Genomic DNA, 23,378 nt, shown 5'->3' with positions numbered 1-23,378 from the left:
ACTTTTATTTAAGAAAAACACACAAAGCAACAACTTTGTGAAATGTAGCTTATGATGATACAGCAGTCTTAAACATTTCACTGTGACACAACCTGAAAAGCTGCACCCATATATTTTATTCTTCCTACAGAAATGCTTTTAAAAATGCTTTCATTTTACTGAGCGTGGAAAAAACACTTAGATTCACACTAAAATGGCAACAGCTATTTTCACACAGTTCATACAGAACCAATTATTTCCCTGAAGTCCTCAGATAGGTTTCAAAGTAGAAATTGTCACCATGTCACAATGCATTCAGCAGTATTATTCAGTATTCAATGCTCAGAATATTATCCAAGACATACTTGATGGAAATGAGATTAAAAAAAAGTATAACAGCAATGTCCGCTGTCGATACAATGTTAATGTCTTTTAAAATTCAGGTTCTAACCTGATCTCTCGTTTTATGAATACTGACACTTTTTGGAGCGCATTTCTTTCTATATTGATGGGGACTGTGTTGTTTCTCCGCCCTCAGGAGTACCATGCCCAACTGGAAGAGATGCAGGTCACCATCAGGCAGCTGGAGGAGGACCTGTCCGCCGCCCGGCGCCGCAGTGACCTCTATGAAGCCGAACTTAGGGACTCCAGACAAACAAGTGAAGACCTGAAAAGGAAAGCTGTTGAATATCAGCAGAGAATCCAGAAGGTTTGTTTGCATCAGAGATGGTTAAAGGTCAGGTAATGTAAATTAAATCATGACCAAGTCTAAGGCTGAGAATTCTTTTTTCTTTTTTCTACGTTATTTTTCAGGCCAAAGAGCAGGGAAAGGCCGACGTGGAGGAGCTTCTCTCTAAACTTGAGAAGGTATAAGTTCCTCTGTTAAGATAAATCTTCATGGTTTTAGCATCACTGACACTAAAACTTTGTGTCTGAGCTTACAGTGTTTGTTTTTTCTCTGTTAAGACTAACTCCGAGCAGCAGGTGAAAATCCAAGAGCTCCAGGACAAACTGTCCAAGGTAAATACATTTAGCTATTTTACTCACATTTACATTATTTGAGGTTTTAGAGTTGGGAGAACCTCTGTTCTCCTGACAGTATGAGAAGCAGATCAACAGTGGTTGGCTTGCTCGGGGTCTCTTTCGGGAGAGGCCTTTTTTTCCAATATCTCAGGGGATAGGAATTGCCCAAGCATATCACAAGGTTTGTCTGGGGAGCCACTAAACTCCTTTGAACTCTTGACCTCCCCCAGGCAGTGAAAGCGAGCACAGAAGCAACGGAGCTGCTGCAGAATGTCCGGCAGGCCAAAGAGCGTCTGGAACGGGACCTGGAGCGTCTGCGAGGCAAAGGCGACTCCAGTGACTCTTTAAAACGTCGCCTCAGAGAGACAGAGGTATCACACTAAACCTACGATGTTCAATGATTAAATACTTGTTGGTGTTTGTGATTGTGCGGAGCCCAACAATTAACCCTTGACAAATTGTCAGTGTGGTTAGTTTTATGTTATTATCTTTGTTGTGTAAGCAGGAGGGCAGGAAGACCCTGGAGAACCAGGTAAAGAGGCTTGAAATGGTTGAGCGGCGGGAGAATAAGCTGAAAGATGACATTCAAACCAAATCCCAGCAGATCCAGCAGATGGCTGAAAAGATCCTGGTGAGAGAGCTAAAGATAAGGCTTGCTAATACTTTGCCCCACTCCACCCCTAATTTCACCCCCCTCTGCCCACCTCTCCTGTTCATTCAGCCCCCTCCTCTATCCTCCTCACTTATCTTAGAGCCCACACATACACACTCTCATTAGACAGTTCCATGCTAAGTGAACTCTCAAATTGGTGCTAGTTAACAAGTGTCAGTAAATGTATAGATTTTAACAGATATATGATTTTAGCAGCGTCAGCATGAGTAGGCAACGCTGCAACCGACTTGTGGATTTCCAGCTTTTTTATGCAAGTTTCTTCATTTCAAGTTTTTGAATTTAGATTATAGATGTTTTTCAGTAGACTGTTTACTCAAGTTTTAAGGACTTAACCATGGCGGTTCTTGAGAATAATACAACTACAGAATTTTCTTTTGAGTATATTTTATTGTGTTGAATGTTTCCAGTTACCTTTTTGATTCTACATTTTCCAGGAACTGGAGGACAACCTGCGAGATGCCCAGTCGACAGCCCAAAGAATGGAAACCCAACTGGTTCAGAAAGAGAGGCTTTTTGAGGACAAGATCAAGGTGGGAATGTATGATATATACATCAGGACTGTAATTGATAGATTGATAGATTATTTTATTGTCCCCATAAGGAGGCTTTTTTTTGCATCATAATTTTTGAGTTTGTTTAAAAACGTATGGTGAATAATGTAAATGTTGTATCTGTCTTGTAAACATGCTTAAATGCTAAGTGTGATACGTTGCATTGGCCGCTACAGAACAGCATCTCCCCACAGATTTAAAAAATCCTTCAACTCCTACATTCATGATGGTTAGGTTCAACAATTACTATATAATTTATAAATTTTTCCACTCTATTTATATAAAATAACAGAAACCCCACTCTTTTATGATGTAGCTCATTTTAACAGCCTTGGAGACTAAAGTCTATAAATGATGTTTGATGACCCTGGACTGTTACTTTAAACCAGTTGTACCTGATGGACTGCCAATTGACTGTATATGTTTAAGTAGTAATTCCTTGTCAGTGCTGCTATTTTGAATCATTGTAAGTCTGAGCTTCAACATGTTTTACAGTGAGACTTAGCACCACACTAATTATCGCTTCCACACCAGGTTACAACCATGTCAATATGCTTTTGTAATGCAGCAGATTATAGATTTCAAACTAAACATGAATATGTCTCATCTTGTGTCTAATCAAGGTTCTGGAGACCCAGATGAAGGTTGACCTGGCTGACAAGGAGAGCCTCGAGGTCAGAAGAGCCCAACATGAGGAGGAGTCCAGGGAGAACTGCAAACTTATCGGTGAACAGAAAGCAGTAAGGAAACACAGCGTTTTTTTAAAATGTTTATTCAGCTTGTTATTTGCTGCTAGATTGAGGGATTAAAATATTTCACATTGTCAAATATTTTTTTATGGAATTATATTCAGCAGCAGCAGTATATATTTGTTTTCTCTTCTTTATACTAAGCAAGTACAATGCTCTATTTAAGTTTCAGTTGGTGAAAGTTTATAAACAAATGATCCATTTTCATTCACCCTCTAAGTTGTTCTCAGAGTTTGACCACTAAAATCGATCAATGTTTTTCATTCAATTCTTAGTCTGTAATTTGCTATCGTGGTGCAAATTGTACTGGACTGTACAGTGGGATTAGATTGTAGTATACTTCATGTTGCACTATTAAGCCTTGGCCCAAGCCCTAATCTGGTTAATGTGGTAGAATTGAAGCAGTTAAGAAGCTTTTAGAGGTAGTCATCTGACATTGACAGTAGACGATTCAAGCAACACCTTAATGGACTCTAATAGGATTTTACTGGAGTACAGAATTCTGTTTCCTGTATTAAAAAAAAAAAGTGCCGCTCTAATATATGCATCCCAAGGTTCTTAGTAGGATTTGGCTGTCAATCAAGGTGGAATGTATGAATACTGCATTTGGAGCGTGTTTGCTGGGATGTGATTTCAACTAATGTTGCGTCTCCCTCTTCCTGTAGACCATTAATGCTATGGATTCCAAGATGAAGAACCTGGAGCAGCGCATCTCTGAGCTGTCAGAGGCTAACAAGCTGGCCGCTAACAGCAGCATCTATACCCAGAAGAATATGTAAGTTAACGAGACCATCTGCCCACACTGTGCTTTCATGAGTGCCCACACTGTCTTAGTCTTGGAGTCCGCATCACTTCATTAGTGTACATGTTTGTGTACCTTGGCTGATCTATCTCCCTTGACAGGAAAACTGCAAGATAAAATACAGAACCACAGAACAATACTTATTGTAAATTAAAAAAATACTTGTTTAAGTACATACCATACATACTTTAGTAAATATAATTTACATATTGTCACCTAAATGTACAAGTTTTTGTGTACTGGATCAGCTACAGTATATTGAACACAAAGATGCCTTTGAAAGAAACCTTTTGGCTGACATTACTAATTTGCATGCCGCTTATAATTCTCCTCTAGAGAACAATATGAAAGACTCTAAACAGTCAGTATAATGGGTTTGTGTGGGTGTTGTTTTTGGTCAGGAAAGCCCAAGAGGAGATGATCTCAGAGCTACGGCAGCAGAAGTTCTACCTGGAATCTCAGGCAGGGAAGCTGGAGGCCCAAAATGCCAAACTGGAGGAGCACCTTGAGAAGATGAGTCAACAGGAGCAGGCCAAGAGGACCCGACTGCAGGAGCTGGAGAGCAGGCTGCGAGAGGTGAGGCAATAGGAAACTGGAGATAAAATGCCTCATTTTAAGTAATACACCAGCGAGCATTACTCATTAGTATCCACAAAAGGGATTAAAGAAGCTGAGCAGCTACCAAGCTCAGATCCCTTTCAGATAAAGAGCTAATTAAATAAAGAAGGATGACAGTGGCACTTCTGCAAAATTTCCATTTAGCCTTTACACAAGATAAAGTTGCTGGTTTAGTGGTGTATTAATATTACTTCTCTACGATGATGTAACTGCATTGACTGACAACAGGTGAGAGAATATATTAAACCAAATGAAAATATAATGGAGATCCCGAGACATCCCCAGGCTTGATGAGATGCGACCTCCCCCAGTGTGTTCTGGGTTTCCCCCGGGGCCTTCTACTATTTGGGATTACCTGGAAGATTTCAAATGGAAGGTGCCCAGGAGGCATCAGATGCCTGAACCACCTCATCTGACTCCTTTTCTACACACGGAGCTGTAACTGTTCCCCAAAGCCTCTACGGCTGAGCCTAGCTGCCCTGCAGAGGTCACTACCATAACTTCATGACCGTAGCGAGGGTTGGACGGAAGATCAGCTGGTAAATCGAGTGCTTTGATTGTGGCTCAGCTTACTCTGAACAGTCCGGTATAAGGCCCACTCTTTGTGACAATTCCCCAAGTGACTGATTAATTTGTCTTATTGAACTTACATTAGACAGTCACCTGTAAATATTTGAAAATACATTAAAATCAGGTAGGCGGTTTAAATAATACAAAAATAGAGATACACCACAAAACCCATTAGCTCTGTACCTATTCTATTAAAATAAGTTTTGATATAATTGGGGATATAACACTGCCCCTCGCTTCTGTTTGAGGGCTCTCACCCCCCTGGTGGGAAGTCTCATAGTCATCATAGCTCACACTCCTCCCGACTGAGATGTGACATATAGACTGGCACTAATTTCTAACCTCTCTCCAGCCTCACTTACAAACACACACACACGTCTACTTTCAGTTCTATCTGCAGTCCATCTTTATAACTCTGTGAAACCTATACCATTTGCACTACACTTCCAGCACAGTGTGTGTGTTCTTTCTTGAAAGGTCTCAAATTTAAACAACAGACACTTAAATGTCTACTTTTAGATTTCTCTCTGCCTCCCCAGTTTAGCAATTTCAACCTGAATTTCTATATCTGATATTTGGACTTATATCCCCCGTCATCCTCTTAATTATTCTCAGTTTGTCCTAATTATTATACTGCAGATTCAGTTGGTTTTAGTTGGGGTGATTTTTTTGAGTCATAATGATAAACATTAAGGATTTTTCAGTTTTTTTCATTGCTCTGTTCTTTTAATGCCTCTTAAATTTATCGATGGCTTTAAAACATTTGTGACAAGTTTAGAGAATTTCTGTAACCTACTGAAAGCAAAGTTAGCCTCTGTATAATTTTATAATCTGCAGGTTTCAAATTAATATCAGTGATTTGGGGGAAATGGTAGGACTACAGAAAGATGTTGTTTTGTTCCATGTTGAATTTAACAATTTTTTTAATTGCCTCCAATTTCTAAATTGATGTCCAATAACACCTACCATCTGGTCCCCTGAGCAGGTTAAACGAATCTGTAAATTCAATACAAATACAATCTGTTCATGTCTGATTTACATTTCCATATACATGCAACATTCACACAAGTCCTGCCCTCTTGTAGATGGGCCTGGAACATGAAGAAGAGAAGCTGGAGATCAGGAAACAGGTGTCGGAGTTGACCTTGTCGCTGCAGGAGCGTGAGTCTCAGATTAGCAGCCTGCAGGCTGCCCGTCATGCCCTGGAGAGCCAGCTGCAACAGGCAAAGACCGAGCTGGAAGAGACCACCGCTGAGGCTGAGGAGGAGATCAACGCGCTCAGGGTACGACGCAAACGCAAACACAGTGTACAATTAGAGTCACTCATAGCTATGCAGGTGCACATACATTCTGTATAAGTTTATTTAGTTGTCAACAACCGCTATCTTGCTTGCAGTTCAGATCATGTTTTCAATCTGCTCTGAATAATTGTGTCAGCAATAAACAATTCCTCATGATTCTTTTGCAGTCCGATGTTGTATTTTTTATCTTCTTTATTTGCTTTTGTTTCTTATAGAATCACAGAGACGAAATTCAGCACAAGTTTGATGCCTTGAGAGAAAGCTGCTCGGTAAGTGTTGCTGCAGGTTTTACCATGCAACCTTGTAATTGTGATTATTTAAGTGCAATTACAAAACTTACTTTTAATTTAGAAATGTATTTACTAAATTAAGTCTTTGGCAAGAAAACACAGCTAGATTTCATAGAAGATGCCCTAGTTTTACTTGTTAATTTTGTATTCAATTTCACTACACTTACAATTTTGTATTTTTGATCTCAATTATTTATTTTACTGGTGCTGATACTTTTCCCTCACAAAAACCTTCAGTGAAACCGAACAGGTCCATTGCCATTCAAACATATATTTTTTTTGCCTTTAGCTATTAAATAAAAAATGTAGAATAATTTTTTGACATTTACCTCGCTAAGTGAAAGAGACTTCCTCAATCCTACATACTAAAGATATGTCTCTTACTAGTGAGAGTTCAATATTAGTTGTTGCATTCATTAGTGACATTATGAAGTGAGAAATTATATATTACTATATTACTCAAATGATTATTTTACCTTGGCCTTTTTTAACAGATATTAAAATAACTTTTCATTTCGATAAGCGAGGCTAATGTCCTTATGTTTGTATTCCCTCAGGTGATCACTGACCTGGAGGAGCAGCTTACCCAGCTGAGTCAGGAGAATGCTGAGTTGAACCGCCAGAACTTCTACCTGTCCAAACAACTTGACGAGGCGTCCGATGAGAGGGAGGACCAGCTGCAGCTCAGCCAGGAAGTGGACAGGCTGAGGAGGGAGGTGGCTGACCGCGAGATGCACCTCAACAACCAGAAACAGGTAAAAGCACACTGAAATGCTTAAACAAAGCATGAAGCACTTGAACGTAAAGAACTAACTACCAACAGAACATCATATTAGTAGATATAGTGGGAAGTTAAACAGTGTTGTTGACAGATTACATTAAGTTTTTTGTTGCTTTGCCTATTTTCAGACCAAGGAATCATGTAATATTGTAGTCTCATAATGAGACTTTGAGCTGTAACTGAAACTGACAGGCAGGAGGCAACAATCACATGCTTTGGCTGAAAAATAACTGAAAGATGTTCTTTTTAGTCATTCTCGTGTTGATCTTTCTAGAACATTGAGACACTGAAGACAACATGCAGCATGTTGGAGGAGCAGGTGGTTGAGCTGGAGTCCCTAAACGACGAGCTGCTGGAGAAAGAGCGGCAGTGGGAGGCTTGGAGAGGGGCCCTGGAGGACGAAAAAAGCCAAGCTGAGAGACGCACAAGGGACCTGCAGAGACTGCTGGACAATGAGAAGCAGAATAGGTACGATTCAAGCAGTGTTATAAATATGAACGTCCGCTCTGTGTCATTAAGTATATCCATCAAGATGTATTAACCCTGTTGCTGTTCACAGGCTGCGTGCAGACCAGCGCAGCAGCGAGTCTCGCCAGGCAGTGGAACTGGCCGTCAAAGAGCACAAAGCTGAGATAGTGGCCTTACAGCATGCTTTGAAGGAGCAGAGACTAAAGGCCGAAAGTCTGTCTGATACTGTGAGTCACTAATGTTCCTATGTCTTTGACATGAACCCCAATCTTCTGTCTATGTACTGAAAAGTCAACAGATATTTGTGTTCATTCTGAAGCAGAGTAAGTAGCTGTGTTTGTGTTTTGTTTTAACGTGCACTCACACAGCTCAATGATCTGGAGAAGAAGCACTCAATGCTAGAGATGAACGCCCGAAGCTTACAGCAGAAACTGGAGACTGAGCGAGAACTGAAACAGAGGCTCATGGAAGAGGTAAAAAGTCAAATATGACCACCCTATATAACATAACTGATTAAATATAACTTATATTAAGTCCCCTATAACTCCTTAAACCAGGGAGACTACTTTTTATCAGCTGTTAAAGAAATTCAATTACTTATTTTGTTTGGAACATATCTCCTCTTATTTGAGTTCATTTGTGACCACTATGAAATATGACGCATTTTTTTATTTAAATCTGTATTTAAATATCTCTGCTCTGGTGTTTCGACAGCAAGGGAAACTGCAGCAGCAGATGGACCTGCAAAAGAGCCACATTTTCCGCTTGACCCAAGGTTTGCAGGACGCCCTGGACCAGACTGACATGCTCAAGACGGAGAGAACTGATCTCGAATACCAGCTGGAGAATATACAGGTGTGAAGTGCAACACATTCGTAATTTGATGAAATACAATGGTCTCCTGGGAGAAAATGAGTCATAGTGGGATATTAAAATAAGACTGATGATCTGTGCAAGTTACGAGGTATCCCAGTGAGACCAAGATGATAAAGTAAGTAACTAATTCATGGGTTCTCAGAGGAAATTCTTTTAACGTTGTCTCCATGGGGATTTTTTCTGAAATCCTCTGTTTTCCTTCTTGCAGGCTGTGTACTCCCACGAGAAAGTGAAGATGGAGGGGACCATCTCCCAGCAGACTAAACTCATTGACTTCCTCCAGGCAAAAATGGACCAGCCCACCAAGAAAAAGAAGGTCTGTGGAAATATTTCGCATAAACCATATTAAATTGATAATCATCTTAAATTAAAAGCTTTGTACATACGGTTTTGTTCATGTGCAATATAAGTAATGACATCGGTGTACCTTTTTTAACCAATTCAGTTCTGTTTCTTCTCTGAACAGGGTATATTTGGGCGGCGGCGAGAAGATGTAGGTACCACAACTAACGGCGCGCTGGTTCCACAGGCCCAGCCGGCAGTTCCCATGCAGTACAGTGACATGAAACTGGCTCTGGAGAAGGAGCGCTCAAGGTGTGCAGAGCTAGAAGAGGCTCTGCAGAAGATGAGGATAGAGCTACGGTCCCTCAGAGAAGAGGGTATGGACACAGTACTCTTACTGCACCAAATATAGCATTGTCTATTATGTCATATATCTTAATGGCATCTCCTGGCCAGCCTAGTCCTGGTTCAAGATGGTTAATCTTCCATGATAACCTTGGATGATAACAGTACTGTAATCAATACTTCCTGTGGGTGAAACTTGGCTTTTAAATGTTGTTGACACTGAGCCACAGAAGAGTTGATTTAACAACTAAAAAAATCCTAAATCATTACCTCGATAAATTGAGGCCTGCCATTTCAGATGAGAAGTGACAACCAAAGTCAGCTCCCTTATCTCTTCCCAGTAATCTTGTAATAGGGTTGCCATGACAGCATCCTGCTCCTCCATTGCCTACACCTGTCATGTCCGATAAGATCTATTTCAGACTCTAATTTGTTTGTTTTTTTGGTAATTGGGCCAGATGTAATATCACTGATCTAATATTGGGTTGATTTATTTGCTCGTGGTCACACAGCGGCTCATTTCAAAGCACAGGAACATATGGGTCCTTCCACTCCGGCCCAGGCTCGACACCAAATCCTCATGTCGGCCATTGTCAAATCCCCAGAACATCAGCCCAATCCCAGCAGCCTGCTGAACCCCTCCACCCGCTCTAAGGAGATGTCTACACCTGAAGGTTAGTCACACACACCAAGACGCACACAGACTAGTAAACAGACAATCAAGTGACGCTCATGTCGCTCTCAGCTCATCACTGTCAATTTGAACCTGGGTTTTGAAGTTGATCACCCTTATGCTATCGGTGTCGACACAATTGGGACTCCCTGTTCACATGTTTTATTTACATGTTGTGTTTATGTGTGTTCTTTCTATGGCCTGTCTCACCAAGCAGGATTATGAAGTTGAATAAAATTGGATAACATCTGTTCAGCACATGTAAACCAAGGACACAGAAGCAAAAAGAGCTGTTTCAGGTTTTATTCACTGCGTTTATCCAGCTAATGTCGTAATCCTGCTTGGGCCTGTCTCACAAAGTAAGAATAGTGGATTAGCCAGGTAGCACTGGTTTTAATCCAGGCTTTCCTATATCACAAAGCTAAACCACCAAATTTTTGGGGGTGGTTGATCACCATGGAAACTGAACCTCGTATTACATATAATCATAGAATTTCGGGAGGTTCAGTGACTCATATCAAAATGTGCAAATAGCTCGTCTGTGGAAAAAATAGCAAGCAACAGCTTGAACAGCATCTTCTGATGAAAAAAATAAATAATGATCTGTAATCATGTGCAACTGAATCTCTAAACACCATGGTGTCAGTTGTTATGATAACAGATAATACTCAGATATTGATATCACTAAGTCAAACCTGCTTTGTGATTCAGACCCCTGACTGTCTGCGTTCCTTTACTTTCACCTAGCTATTGTTAGACTGCTCTCTCCTTTCTGTCTCTTTCCTCTTGCTCCTCACAGAAAAGAGGAGGGTCACCTTTGAAAGTAAGTTAGCAGTCACCATAGTGCGTCTCCTCACATGCATGAGCTCATCTACATGCATCATGCATTATAAAGACATATTAACAAAATCTGTATCTGTCTTTTTGTCCTTTTGTCGTGTAAACCATAACTTGACCAAAGACTTGTCTCGTAAAGGTCAAGTTTGGCGTCTTATGTTTTTTCAGCCTCATTCCTGGAGTCATGATTTAGATAGCATATGGCAGTATAGGCAGCTTTTCACCCAGGAGTATTTTAATTTACCCCAGGCTCATTGGCATGCATTATATAATTCTGATTGACTTTTTTTTTTTTTTTTTACTTAAAGATTCAAATGCCTTTTGTACCTGCAGTCAAAGGATTCAATTAATTTTTCAAATTGCCCCATGCTGCTTGAAAAACTGGAACTCGTCAAATATTTTGCAGATTTCCGAAAAGATTACTTGTGTAACAAAATGGTATGGTACCATGATTCTCTTTCAGTAACTCCTCTCCCTGCCCGCTTCTTCCTCTTTGTATCGCAGAATTTGGTCGTCGTGTGAAGGAAAGAATGCACCACAACATCCCTCATCGTTTCACTGTGGGCCTCAACATGAGGGCTGCCAAGTGTGCCGTCTGTCTGGACACTGTGCATTTTGGACGACAGGCTGCCACTTGTCTAGGTCTGTAGCTGTGAATACCAAATGTGAAGATATTTCAGGAATATTTATTGGCCGGCTCTAACGAAATGCTGGAAATAGCTCTAGTTGTGGTGCCATCGACTCCCTAACGTGATGGAATCAGATATTTCTTGTTTTAGCTGTCCTTAAAATGTATATTGTTGTTTATTAACCAAGCATTAAGTCTAGAGACAGTGCAAACGCACTCATGGAAATGTGGTAACACAATTGTCTTACTCTTGTCATTGTCAATATTGTGATAACGGCAATTATAGGATTATATCTAGAGTGGTATGGGTTATTATAACCATTAAATCATACACACTTTAATGGTGATAACCCCACCACTTGATGCTTTTTTTATTTTCAAACATGTTTCTCTAAATATTTAAACAAAAATCAAATAATAACTCCCATATTGATGATTAGTGACTTGACAATGACTAGTAAAGGAATTGTCTAATAAATCCATATTAGCATTCCTTCACCCTCTCTCTCTCTCTCTCTCTCTTTGTCTCTGTCTTATTATAGAGTGCAACACCTTGTGTCACCCTAAATGCTCACCGTGTCTTCCGGCCACCTGCGGTCTGCCAGCCGAGTACGCCACTCACTTTTCTGAGGCTCTGTGCCGAGAAAAGGCGAACTCTCCTGCGCTGCAAGTCAAAGAGGCCAGTGGGCATGTTCGTTTAGAGGGATGGATGAAGCAGCCTCGGTAACAATCTCAGTCCTTCTTTAACGTTTGCAATATGTTAAATACACAGCATTGAATGTGTGTGTACCTCTGTATGTGCTCACATAGAAATGGAAAGCGTGGTCAGCAAGGCTGGGAGACGAAGTACGTGGTGCTAGATGGAACCAAAGTGTCCATCTTTGACAGTGAGCCCAGAGAGGGTCAGTACTTATTTTCTATAGCAGTTTTTTTAAAATTGATAAAATATCATTGGAAAATACTTATTTCCCAATCCAACCACTAAATCAAACATTCATTCCCAATTCAACCAGTTATGTTTCCGTGAAGATCAATACAACAGAATTAAAACAACTATAATCATGTGGTGGTTTTCTTCTAGACTGTATGACGCCTGAGGAGGAGTTTGAGCTCTGTATGCCTGATGGAGAAGTGACAATTCATGGAGCTGTTGGAGCCTCTGAGCTCATCAACACGGCAAAGTCAGGTACCAGATCAACATCAACTAAATCTGCTACATTCAGCCTATTGTAGGAGTGTTGGTGCATCCTCCTCTCCCTGTTTTTTAAATTGCAAATGTTCAAATATTACATAATTTTTCATCTTATCCCAAAATATAACAAAAATGTTCTGCCATTCTGCTGGGATGTGAAAGAGAGCCAACCAGTTCAGCTTTGTGTGTCTGTACACAGACATCCCATATGTGTTGAAGCTGGAGTCACATCCCCACACCACCTGCTGGCCAGGCCAGTCTCTCTACTTCATGGCTCCCAGCTTCCCTGACAAGCAGCGCTGGGTGGCTGTGCTGGAGTCTGTGGTGGCTGGTAGCCGTGGATCTAAAGAAAAAGTCGATTCCGATGCTGTAAGTTTTTTGACTGTATATTTAATCTTTCTGCTTGTGTCAGGCCTGATTGGGTTCAAGAGTTTGCCTACTAAAGGTGTAAGACAGACCAATTTGCTTATTACAATTTACACATATCAAATAGTAATGTAATACAAGGGTGGCTGTATTGTTTGGTGTGATTGGCTCAAATATACTGAATGCCTCCATTAAACATCAGCCAGTGCCTTCACTTCTTTTTCTCCCCTTCCCTCTTCTTTGTCTCTCTGCATGTTCTCAACATCAACGTCTACTATTTGTGTGTTGTCATCGTCTTTGTTGATGTGGTTATACTGTGCGTGTGTATCTCCATTCAACTCGGTTGTGTGGATCATATTATAGGCAGGTGTTTCTAAAAGACAGAAGAACCTATCCCCTCTGGTTCAGGTACAGTAAGTAGCTGCACGAATGCTTGGGCTTCAGTCAGTCGACCGACCGACTGAGCATGCAGTAGCTGTACACATATGCGCATTAAACACTGACACTGTTCAGTACAGGTCATCACAGTCTGAGGCTCAGTGACCCTATGTGGTCCAATGGAAGAGCCGCCCTTTGAAAAACTGCTAAATCCACACATAAAACTTACCTAATGCATGGATGTGAATAGACTCTGCTCTGCACCTTTGGCCCCGTGTCAGACGGTTTGTACTGGCATGCATGCTTCTGCAAAAGCCATGCGCTGCTTCAGCCCTGTTGACTGAAACACAGACACATGTCACACTCCTGAAGCGAGCTGAGCTCAACATCAGTCTGCAGACTTCTGTTGGTTTTGTTGGTGTTTGTGTGTTTATTGCTGTTAAGAAAAAGCTGTTTGCAATGTCTCTTGCAATCCTGTGCAAAAGGAGCCTATAAAATAGTTTTAGATATTCTCAAAACTGTACTGCTACTACGTTTCTTAAATCTGCCTCGTTATTCAAATAAGCATTTAAATATTTAATATGCAGTGTTTCCCCTTAAGGCAGATTATACTTCATGGTTAAAATTATTATAACAAAATCAGTGTACCACTGAACATTTACACCTAAATGTGATTATTAACATCTCATTCCAAAATTCGTGAGCTGTAATATACTATAAAAGCCTTCACTCTTCTAGAAAGACTTTTCATAGAACTCTTAAGACTGGCTACACGTCCTCCACATGAGCATCACCATTAGCACTTATGTTGGGTGATGAGGCTTCAGTTTTCACTTCATCCTAAACGTGTTGGATGGGTTGAGGTCAGGGCTCTGTGCAGGCCAGTTGAGTTTTTACACACCAAACTCCAAGAGACGTTTTGTTAATTGATTGTCGTGTTAACATGGCAAAGGACTTTTAACTGTTACCATAAATCTGGATTTTTTAATTATGTCCTTCATGAGGATTTTTTAAATTGGAACTATGGGACTTTGCCTGAATTGCAATAGACCAAACATGACCAAAGTATTTGGATCGAATAGTCTTGTGTCCCCATACTTCTGGCCATATCGTTTATATGTTGTTTGACTAACCCTCTGTTATTTTTACTAACCTACTTTTACTTTTTTATTATTGGTTAATTTCCACCTTCAGCACCCTTCCTTACTTTGCCGTCGTCTGTAATATGTCCAGACAACCATAGAAGAACAGCACAGGGATACTTACAATGTTAAACCATCTTTATTAAATTTATTTATGACCCACTACTGTTGCTTTTTTGCGCTGATGTGGTTGTTGACGTGGTCACCCAGAGTTACCCAGCTCTAAATATACCAAGTGATTTGTGTTTGTTGTTATCAAAAGCTTTCCCAATTCCTAGTCTCATTTAGTTACTCTTTGATTGGATTTTGCCTCATTTAGTCCCTACTTTTGTTCATTTTACATGTCTATGTCCATGTCTCTCTCTGTTCATGTTTCTTGTCTTAATAGAAACTTCTTGGGAACTCCCTGCTGAAACTGGAGGGTGATGACCGTTTGGACATCAACTGCACTCTGCCTCTCACTGACCAGGTACAAAGAAGAAAAACCTAGAGGCATGTCCTCTGCCTACTGCATTAATCAGCTGCACGTTCACCTGTATGATATTCCTTTCCCTCAGATTGTGTTGGTGGGGTCCGAGGAAGGATTGTACGCTCTAAACGTCATAAAGAACTCTTTGACACACATCCCTGGGCTGACCTCCGTCTTCCAGATCCAGATCCTGAAAGAGCTTGATAAGCTGCTGATGATCACTGGTCAGTACAGCATGCCCAATATGCTCAATTGCTCAGTCGTCAAAGGTTCAAGTGTACTTTTTTACTAATTCATTGATGTTGTCTTCCAGGAGAGGACAGGGCACTTTGTCTGGTGGAGATCAAGAAAGTGAAGCAGTCCTTGTCACAGTCTCATCTCCCGGCTCAGCCTGACCTCAATCCCTTCATCTTTGAGACAGTGAAGGGATGCCACCTCTTCTCCTCTGGGAAGGTGAGTCAGGCTGTTGTTACTTAAACTGAACACAATCATTTTAGTTGGGCTGTTATTTAGTCAGAGTTAATGATCAGAGTAATAGCAGAGCGCTCTGCTGTCTGATTGCAGATATTTACTGCTCTCCTGATTGCAGAATTGTTCTCTCTTCACAGATTGATAATGGGACTTGTATCTGCGCTGCTATGCCCAATAAGATCACAATTCTACGACTCAACGAAAGCCTCAACAAGTTCTGCATCAGAAAGGTGAGTGGGCCTGAAAGACAAGGATATAGATTACATGATGAAGGAAAGTCAAGGAAAGAAGGTGTTCTTACAGGGAGTAGTGAGTTTAACAAAGTGTCACTGTTGAACTTTGCATTTTTAGGAGATTGAGACGTCAGAGCCCTGCAGCTGTATCCACTTCACTGGCTACAGCATCATCATCGGCACCAACAAGTTCTATGAGATTGAGATGAAGCAGTATGTGCTGGAAGGTAACTGTTTAAAATCTGTATTGATGTGGCTTTTGAAAATATAACTTCATTAGCCAGATGGTGTTGTGAGAAACTCTACATGAGGGTGTATCTGTCTCTGTTAAGTTGGAACATTCACACCTGAATGACCTCACTGATACCGATGGTGATTCATACTGATTTTGTATCTTTTTCTACAGAGTTCCTGGATAAAAACGACGTAACGCTCGCCTCTGCCGTCTTCGCTGCGTCTTCCCACAGCTTCCCCATCTCTATCATCCAGGTCACCACTGCTCCACAGAAGGATGAATACCTGCTCTGTTTCCATGGTTAGATGCCTATTTTCTGTCTGTGTGGGCTCACCTGTTATCTACGCTGTGTGTGCAGTCGGGCATGTCAACGCATGTACCAGTAAAGAAACAACACCTTAACCCTTAGTGGGAGAAAATGTGTCTTCAGGAAATAATTCTTGCAAATGTGATACCTGCTTATATCTAGCTGGAGATTATTTTGGTTGTGATATCTGAAATATTTGTCTTGCAGAGTTTGGTGTGTTTGTGGATGCATACGGCCGCAGGAGTAGAAATGATGATATCAGATGGAGCCGTCTCCCTCTCTCATTTGGTTCGTGTCAATCATGGACACTTTCAAATTTGATTTATTTTCCAATTATTTATGGTCGATATAAAAGGATAATAAGTGGATTTGTTTTTGACCTTTCAGCGTACCGAGAACCTTACTTGTTCGTGACCTACTTCAACTCCCTGGATGTTATTGAGATTCAGGGACATGCTGCTCTGGGGTAAGATTCCATTCTGCTTCTTTGTCAGTGCTAATGCCTCAATTAGTTCACACAATCATCATTTTGTGGGTCTACTCCCTATTCAAAATTATTATTTATTGTAGTGCTCAAATTATAAAGAGCTCGTTAAAGATCGGATAGAACAAAAAATAAACATTTCTTTCTCTACTATTTTGAATCATAAAATATCTGATGCTATGTCCTCTTTTCCAGGCCTCACTCATATGCACACCTGGATATCCCCAACCCACGCTACCTTGGCCCCGCTATCTCCTCTGGGGCCATCTATCTGGCCTCGTCCTACCAGAACAAACTTAGGGTCATATGCTGCAAGGGCAACCTGGTCCAGAGCCAAGAGGGTTTAGGAGACCTGCAGCGAAACAGCTCCGGCCGCAGGTGACGACACACACATGCACACGCACATGCACACACACACACAACTGCTAATTGTTAAACCTGCCCTAGCTTACGCTCGTGGTAGCTGGTTAGTATATGATAAAATCAATTCTTCAATAAAGGAATGAATAAATAAACGTATTTAATTATCAAACAATGATTTTCACTCTGGAGAGCGCATACCTGCACCAAGGTGCAACAGTCCCTTCACATTCAATCAAGCTGCACCAAATTACACACACTCCCCTCAATATGCCTGATTTATTTTTAATCAAGATGCATAATTTCTTCAAAGTCTTTGATACGCCTCTTTAATTGAAATTGCTCCAGAATGTAATGAGTTCTTCCTTGGCCCATACCCTACCCTTCAACCAAGTTTCAAAATACAGTTCAGATGTTATTGCGTAATTGTAACCTCATCTACTAATACTACATGTTAGTAGTATAGTATTTTAAATTTAGGAAAAGTGATTGATTTATAATTTAATTTATTAAGTCAGAGAATCTAATCTCATTTCAACATTTCAACAGCCAAAAAAGGAAATTAAAGTTAAACTTTAGCAACTTAATTGGAAACTCATTTTAATTAGCAATTTGTGACAACTCCTATTTATATATATATATATAATTTGAAAGCCTCTTTATCTGAGTATCAATTGATAAATAAATAATGCCATGACTTAATTAGTTTTTTTAAGGAAAAATATTCCGTGGAATTTTCTTATATGAATTGTAAATCCTGCAGATAGAAAATCATAAACAAAAAAAAACATCGTATTTATTTATTCATTCATTTATTTTTGGTGAGGTTTAGTCTTCTTTGTGATGCTGAGTCTATACTGTAAGAGTATTACACTGCACTCATTTGCTCCATGTACACTGGTGTTGTTGAAGGGTCACTGGGACTAGCTGGCATTGAAGGGGCACAGGTCGACACAAACAGGTGGTGCTTGGGAAATTGTGGCCTTAATGTTTTTATTTGGTTACACAGTAAAAACAGAAAAGTAATACCTTCATTTTATTCTTTGCAGGAGGAAGAGTTCATTTTTTATCTGTAACAGATCGTTAGATTTGTCTTTTTAAATTAGATTTGCTTTGTAAAGTATATCTTGTTAAATGTAGAAGGGAAATTGTTGAATAAAGACTGACTTTTTTTATGTTCTGGGACTGGTCTATTACAATTTGATGCTCACTATCAATTGAGCTGTTCTTGCTCATTGTGTTGAATTTTCCAACTGGCTTTGTAAACCATTCCAAACTTTGCTCTTCCCCTGTTGTCCGCCACTGACAGTATTCTCACATAGAAAGTCAAATGTGGTAGATGAGTTCAGTTTAGTTACAAACTGCTTAACAAATTAGCTTGAGTGTGATCTCATCAGCTTCACCACGTTTACTAACTGACCTGATTCCCACAGCGCCAAGCGAAGCCCATGTCTCAAGACACACACTCTCTTTCTTTAACCAACACTCCATGCCGTCTTTATGCCTCGGTTCCTCCCCAACAGCCCCAACAAGCGCGGGCCTCCATCCTACAATGAGCACATCTCTAAAAGGCTGGCCTCCAACCCAGGAGACCCAGGCACACCTCACCGCTACCGAGAGGCTCGCACAGAGTTTCGGCGGGACAAGTCCCCCAGCCGTCCATTGGAGCGAGAGAAGTCCCCCGGCAGGATGCTGGAGAGCCGGATAGTGGGGTCTCCAGGCAGGGCCATGGCCGACCCCCGGTTAGAGCGCTCCCCAGGGAGGGCCATGGCAGACCCTCGCATGGACCGCTCCCCTGGTCGGATGATGGATGTTCGTAGGGAGAGGTCCCCCGGACGATTCGAAGAGCGCCAAAGGCTCCACACTGGCTCTGGACGCACACCCATAAACTCTGTTAACAAGGTTTGACAATCGTTTATTTTCATGGTATGTTCATTTGACATTATGGGTGAAATGCACTCACTTTCTTGTGTAGAGTTTGATGAGATGACGAAACATGTAAAATCTCAATTTCTGATCTTTAGAGATACTGGTAAACATATTTTCCTACTTTTGTACAAAGCCAGCAGCGGTTTCTGTCGGCCTCTAGTCTGAATGTTAAGCTAAGCTACCTGGCTGCTTGTGTTAGCTTCATCTATAACTGACAGATACGAGAATGGTGTTGATCTTCTAACTTAACCCTCACAAAGAGGATGTTTCCCTTAATATGAATCGATTTCTTTAGTTACTCCACTGGATTTGGGTGATGAATCAATGTTTTATAATTGGTCACAAAAATCATGTTTACCCCATTATGGCATAAGTTTTAGTTCCAATTTTAATTAATCACAAGCAAACATCAAATTATTATATCATATTTTCTTGTTCAAACGTAACTGATGGTCTTGTGTTGACTGTTTCCTCCAGGTATGGGACCAATCATCTGTTTGAGACAAAGCAGAGCCACATAGCCAGACATGGACAGAGAAAATCATCTAGGAAAGAGGAAGGGAAGAAACTCGGGAACCAGTGAGAATGTCCCCAACTCATGATGAAACACTGCCACACATCTGTTTTGCCTGACATCTTAGCTGAGAAACCCACAGAGGAAAACATCTGTAGCTGTTACAGTAGAGAGAATGAGAGATATAAATAGATGTCATCACAATCAGGTCATTTTTTCCCTTAATGAACTTACGAAGGTCAAGAAAATGCCATATTTCCAATCTGAACAGAGATGTATGAGAAAAGGGAGGGATGAGTATGTGCTCTGTCATTTGGAAAGGAAACAACTTGATTTGATTTATTTCTGTCACCAACAGAAAGCTGTGACGTGAATAGTCTTGACTCATGAGTTTCTCTCGCTTCAGTTTACTGCAGACAGTAGAGACAGTAATAGATGAGCACAGCCGTAGCAACACGTCAAAGCCTAAATATTTCCAGAAGTCGTTCACGAGTGAAAATGACAGAAAACAGTATTATCACAAGTGGCAACTTTCCAAACTCAGCTCTGTCCTGTGTAGCTACAGCTGAGGGCAGGAGGGGATGAACGTCCAACGACCTTTCTGGCTCCAGTCCTGCGCTGACACCTTAACACACAATCATTATCGGCTTATTACAATCATTCGCCACTAACCTCAGTCTCCTGTCGAGACTGTGGCTAGCTGAGGTAATAGGACTTATCTCGAGCAAACGCTAATTAGAACAAAAGATTCAAATGAATGAACCCTTCCCACCCCTGTACATCACACACACCGGATGATTGTCTGCCCTCAGTTAGGTCGACACTAAAACTGCACTACCCACAATCCCCCAGCAGCGATGGAGCAGGACCTTTATAATCCCTCAGAATACTATCTGACTGTAAATAGACGAGACATAATTTTATATATTAAGAAGGAATTTCAAGGCTGGATTAAGCCATGTCTATTTTTGTTAAAGAAAAAAAAAATAGTTATTACGTGTCCTCTTGAATGTCCAATGAGTATTCTTTTAATATGTCCAAACGTCTTTTATCAAGTGAGTGATTGTATCTGGACCCAGCTCTTGTATGCACTTCATCTGTCAAAGGCAAAACCTCAGTGCTACATTATATGACAGGAGGGAAAAAATAGATCATGTATGAAGCTTACAACATAGTACTTGAGCATTTTCCTTTTGTACAATGTCCCTGTATATTGTAAATAGCCCAAAACTGTTCGAGGTGAAGATGAAAATAATCTTTTTTTTTGTTTTCCCTGATTCGTAAATGGCATGGATATGTATATCTGAAATGAAAAAGAGTGCTGTCTTCTGCTTCTGCCTCATTCGGGTAATATTTTTATTCCACAGTTTTAAGAATGAAGCACGTGAATAACATCTGTTCATTTAACTATTACCTCTTTGCACAGTTCATTCTTATCATTTTAATTTTTAAAGGCACTCTTGGCAAGCTCAACATTCCAGTCTAAACTTCAGAGATCAAAATCCGTCCACCATTATTTTCACTCTTGATTAGCTGTTAGCTCTACAGATCTTCATTGGATAGATGGAAATAGAAAATGCGTGTTTGTCAAAATGTTTTTGAGAATCAACATTGCAACTTGCCCAGTGTGTCTGTCAACAGTCGTGCGCTCAATAAGAAGATTATCCGTCAACTTAGTCAATCCACTATTGTTCTTTTTTACACGTCACAAATCTTCCTGAATGTATTCAAGCCAAGACGATGGAACCGATTCGTTGGTCGTATTTGCTCAACAGAAAGCACCCAAAGCTACAGATTGCACAAGTTTTCTACTGCTGTCTTTATAGGACTCTAAAGAGGGGTTTCCCATCCTGTTTTATTTCATTTTTATATTGTTTTTATAATTAGCATTTCTTTTCACATGATCCTGAATCACAATGCCGTAACACTGGATATGATATTGATGTCTGCTAACAAATGTTTTATTAGCGTTCTCCCTGTAGAGATTTTGTCACAGAATATTAAATATTATACGCATTGTCTTTCACTTCTTATTTGTCTTCTTGTGTTGTTGCTGTGTTCATTTAAATTTAAATCCCTTCAAACTCTTCCCTATTAAACCTGTAACGGAAGTGAAGTGAAGTGGAAACTGATCGTGTTTGCAGATCTTTTCTCTGTTACCCTTGTGATTTTATACGAAACACTTACTCTCCAGTCTGCCAGTGAAATGGCCATTTGTCCATGTCCATTGTGTGAGAAGAGGCTGGTTTATTTATAGGTGTCTGATCCCAGTGCTCAATGGCTCGCCATTCCAGCAACAGTAGCTGCGGCGGCTGCTCGAATCAGAAACTGAGAGCACAGCAGAAGTTTTCAACAATAGCCGCTGCCTCGTTTGTTAACAGGAACTTTTCTAATTCAAACCTCTTTGTACTCGCCATGCTGCGTGCGAGATGACGCCAGTGACATCTGCTGTTAGTTCATCACCAGCTTTGTGTTTGACAGCGAGCGGACGGAGCGCTGGGAGTCTCTGAGCGCCTCTCTTAATTTAGATCAGAGACCCGTGGTGTCAAATACTCACCCCGGACCATTCAGCTCATTTTCACACACTGTCACTTTTCTTGACCTGTGAGGCATCAAGTGATACTTGACGACTTGTTAATGCCGCAGAGAGACATAGCACATTGTAAGGATGTGTTCAGCTCTCCAACATGTCGCGCCTTCTGCTGTGAACATCACTGAGATTAGTTTCGCCAGCTCATTAACACTTATACCAGTGTGGTTTAAGAAATGGATCCAAGTGGATTATCATTTTCGGCCTTTTTCTACTACTTTTCTCTTTCAAAAGTTTTCTCTATCAGTCTTTTTTTCAGTGTTTTCACACTGTGCTTTCTAATATTTCAGATTTTAGTCACTTTGCAGTTGAGTTGGAGATCATCCAACCACTAGAACCGAAATGGTAGTTTCAGGGACCTGTAGGCTCCAGCAGAGAAGACAATGGAGGAGACGTGCTCTGTCCGAATATTACAGTGGCATGAATGTTAGCAAAGGCACAGAATAAATGTCACGGAAATAGTTGTACTATTTGTGCGGCACTGTACTTTGACATTGTCAGGGGAAGGTGGACTAACTCCAATTATATAAAGGAGTGTGTGAGACATGTGGCTAAGACATGATGGTGACATGGTACTGACAGGTCAATGAATTACACTAAATGAGCTGGTGGTTTCCACACGCCTTCATCGTGCTTATGGAATCTAGAAATATAAATGATGTTGACACAGATCTAAATATTGAATTCAATTTTGGATTATCAACACAGGTAAATTAAAGTCCTTGTACACAGACTCTTATTTAATTTCAACTATTTTCAAATGGACCTCTGTGTGTTAGACTGATCAAATGTTTAACCTGTGAACCACATAAATACAAAGTACAGCCAAATACTATATTGTTAATTGAATTGCAGAAACCTTGTCAAAGTGCTATTTAGAAATGAAGACATTATTTGTGCATTATATTATTTCTATATTATTCCACTTCTTTTGAAATATGTTATAAAATTATCCTGCACTACCCACATACATCCTGCTGCAGTGGAGGTGGTTGGTATGAGATTGTAAATAAAACTATATTTAATAATATCATTAGCCATATTGAAGAGACCGATACGTATTTGACATTTATCAGTGACATTACTTTGTCTCAGTTTCATGTGACACATGTGGTGAGGACAAGACTTTTGGCTTCCACCTAATCTCTGCCTTCTAGTTTCAATCTTTTTAATGTATAATATTTATTTTTTAATGTAAAAAAAAAGTACTTACGTGGAGAAGAAAAGTGAAAAATGAAAGATATTCTAAAAAAAATACCATT

The 23,378-nt window shown here is 40.4% G+C and overlaps 1 protein-coding gene across 4 annotated transcripts in view; it reads left to right on the top strand.

Annotated features, from left to right (window-relative positions):
- Positions 1-21,547, top strand: part of cita (citron rho-interacting serine/threonine kinase a) — a 35,093-nt gene extending 13,546 nt beyond the window's left edge. The window contains exons 14-49 of one of the 4 annotated variants that reach the window (XM_053444028.1): positions 518-688; positions 793-846; positions 946-999; positions 1,233-1,373; positions 1,508-1,633; positions 2,110-2,205; positions 2,850-2,966; positions 3,641-3,750; positions 4,179-4,353; positions 6,051-6,248; positions 6,482-6,535; positions 7,114-7,311; positions 7,612-7,805; positions 7,897-8,032; positions 8,174-8,278; positions 8,520-8,660; positions 8,890-8,997; positions 9,148-9,340; positions 9,821-9,982; positions 11,323-11,460; positions 11,989-12,169; positions 12,257-12,348; positions 12,528-12,632; positions 12,838-13,007; positions 13,368-13,412; positions 14,913-14,993; positions 15,082-15,217; positions 15,307-15,446; positions 15,602-15,694; positions 15,816-15,924; positions 16,104-16,232; positions 16,447-16,527; positions 16,627-16,705; positions 16,919-17,101; positions 18,607-18,985; positions 19,490-21,547. In XM_053444028.1, the coding sequence (XP_053300003.1) occupies positions 518-688; positions 793-846; positions 946-999; positions 1,233-1,373; positions 1,508-1,633; positions 2,110-2,205; positions 2,850-2,966; positions 3,641-3,750; positions 4,179-4,353; positions 6,051-6,248; positions 6,482-6,535; positions 7,114-7,311; positions 7,612-7,805; positions 7,897-8,032; positions 8,174-8,278; positions 8,520-8,660; positions 8,890-8,997; positions 9,148-9,340; positions 9,821-9,982; positions 11,323-11,460; positions 11,989-12,169; positions 12,257-12,348; positions 12,528-12,632; positions 12,838-13,007; positions 13,368-13,412; positions 14,913-14,993; positions 15,082-15,217; positions 15,307-15,446; positions 15,602-15,694; positions 15,816-15,924; positions 16,104-16,232; positions 16,447-16,527; positions 16,627-16,705; positions 16,919-17,101; positions 18,607-18,985; positions 19,490-19,513 (4,698 nt within the window). In that variant the 3' untranslated portion in view covers positions 19,514-21,547. Of the gene's footprint in view, positions 1-517; positions 689-792; positions 847-945; positions 1,000-1,232; positions 1,374-1,504; positions 1,634-2,109; positions 2,206-2,849; positions 2,967-3,640; positions 3,751-4,178; positions 4,354-6,050; positions 6,249-6,481; positions 6,536-7,113; positions 7,312-7,611; positions 7,806-7,896; positions 8,033-8,173; positions 8,279-8,519; positions 8,661-8,889; positions 8,998-9,147; positions 9,341-9,820; positions 9,983-11,322; positions 11,461-11,988; positions 12,170-12,256; positions 12,349-12,527; positions 12,633-12,837; positions 13,008-13,367; positions 13,413-14,912; positions 14,994-15,081; positions 15,218-15,306; positions 15,447-15,601; positions 15,695-15,815; positions 15,925-16,103; positions 16,233-16,446; positions 16,528-16,626; positions 16,706-16,918; positions 17,102-18,606; positions 18,986-19,489 lie in introns of all 4 variants that reach the window. The other 3 variants (XM_053444020.1, XM_053444044.1, XM_053444038.1) reach the window with 3 other exon arrangements.
- Positions 21,548-23,378: the final 1,831 nt, after the last annotated feature.

The sequence above is a fragment of the Pleuronectes platessa genome, chromosome 2 (genome assembly GCF_947347685.1).
Source record: "Pleuronectes platessa chromosome 2, fPlePla1.1, whole genome shotgun sequence".
Lineage (NCBI taxonomy): Eukaryota > Metazoa > Chordata > Actinopteri > Pleuronectiformes > Pleuronectidae > Pleuronectes > Pleuronectes platessa.
Note: the sequence above shows the minus strand (reverse complement) of the source record. Positions and strands in the feature narration are given on the sequence as shown.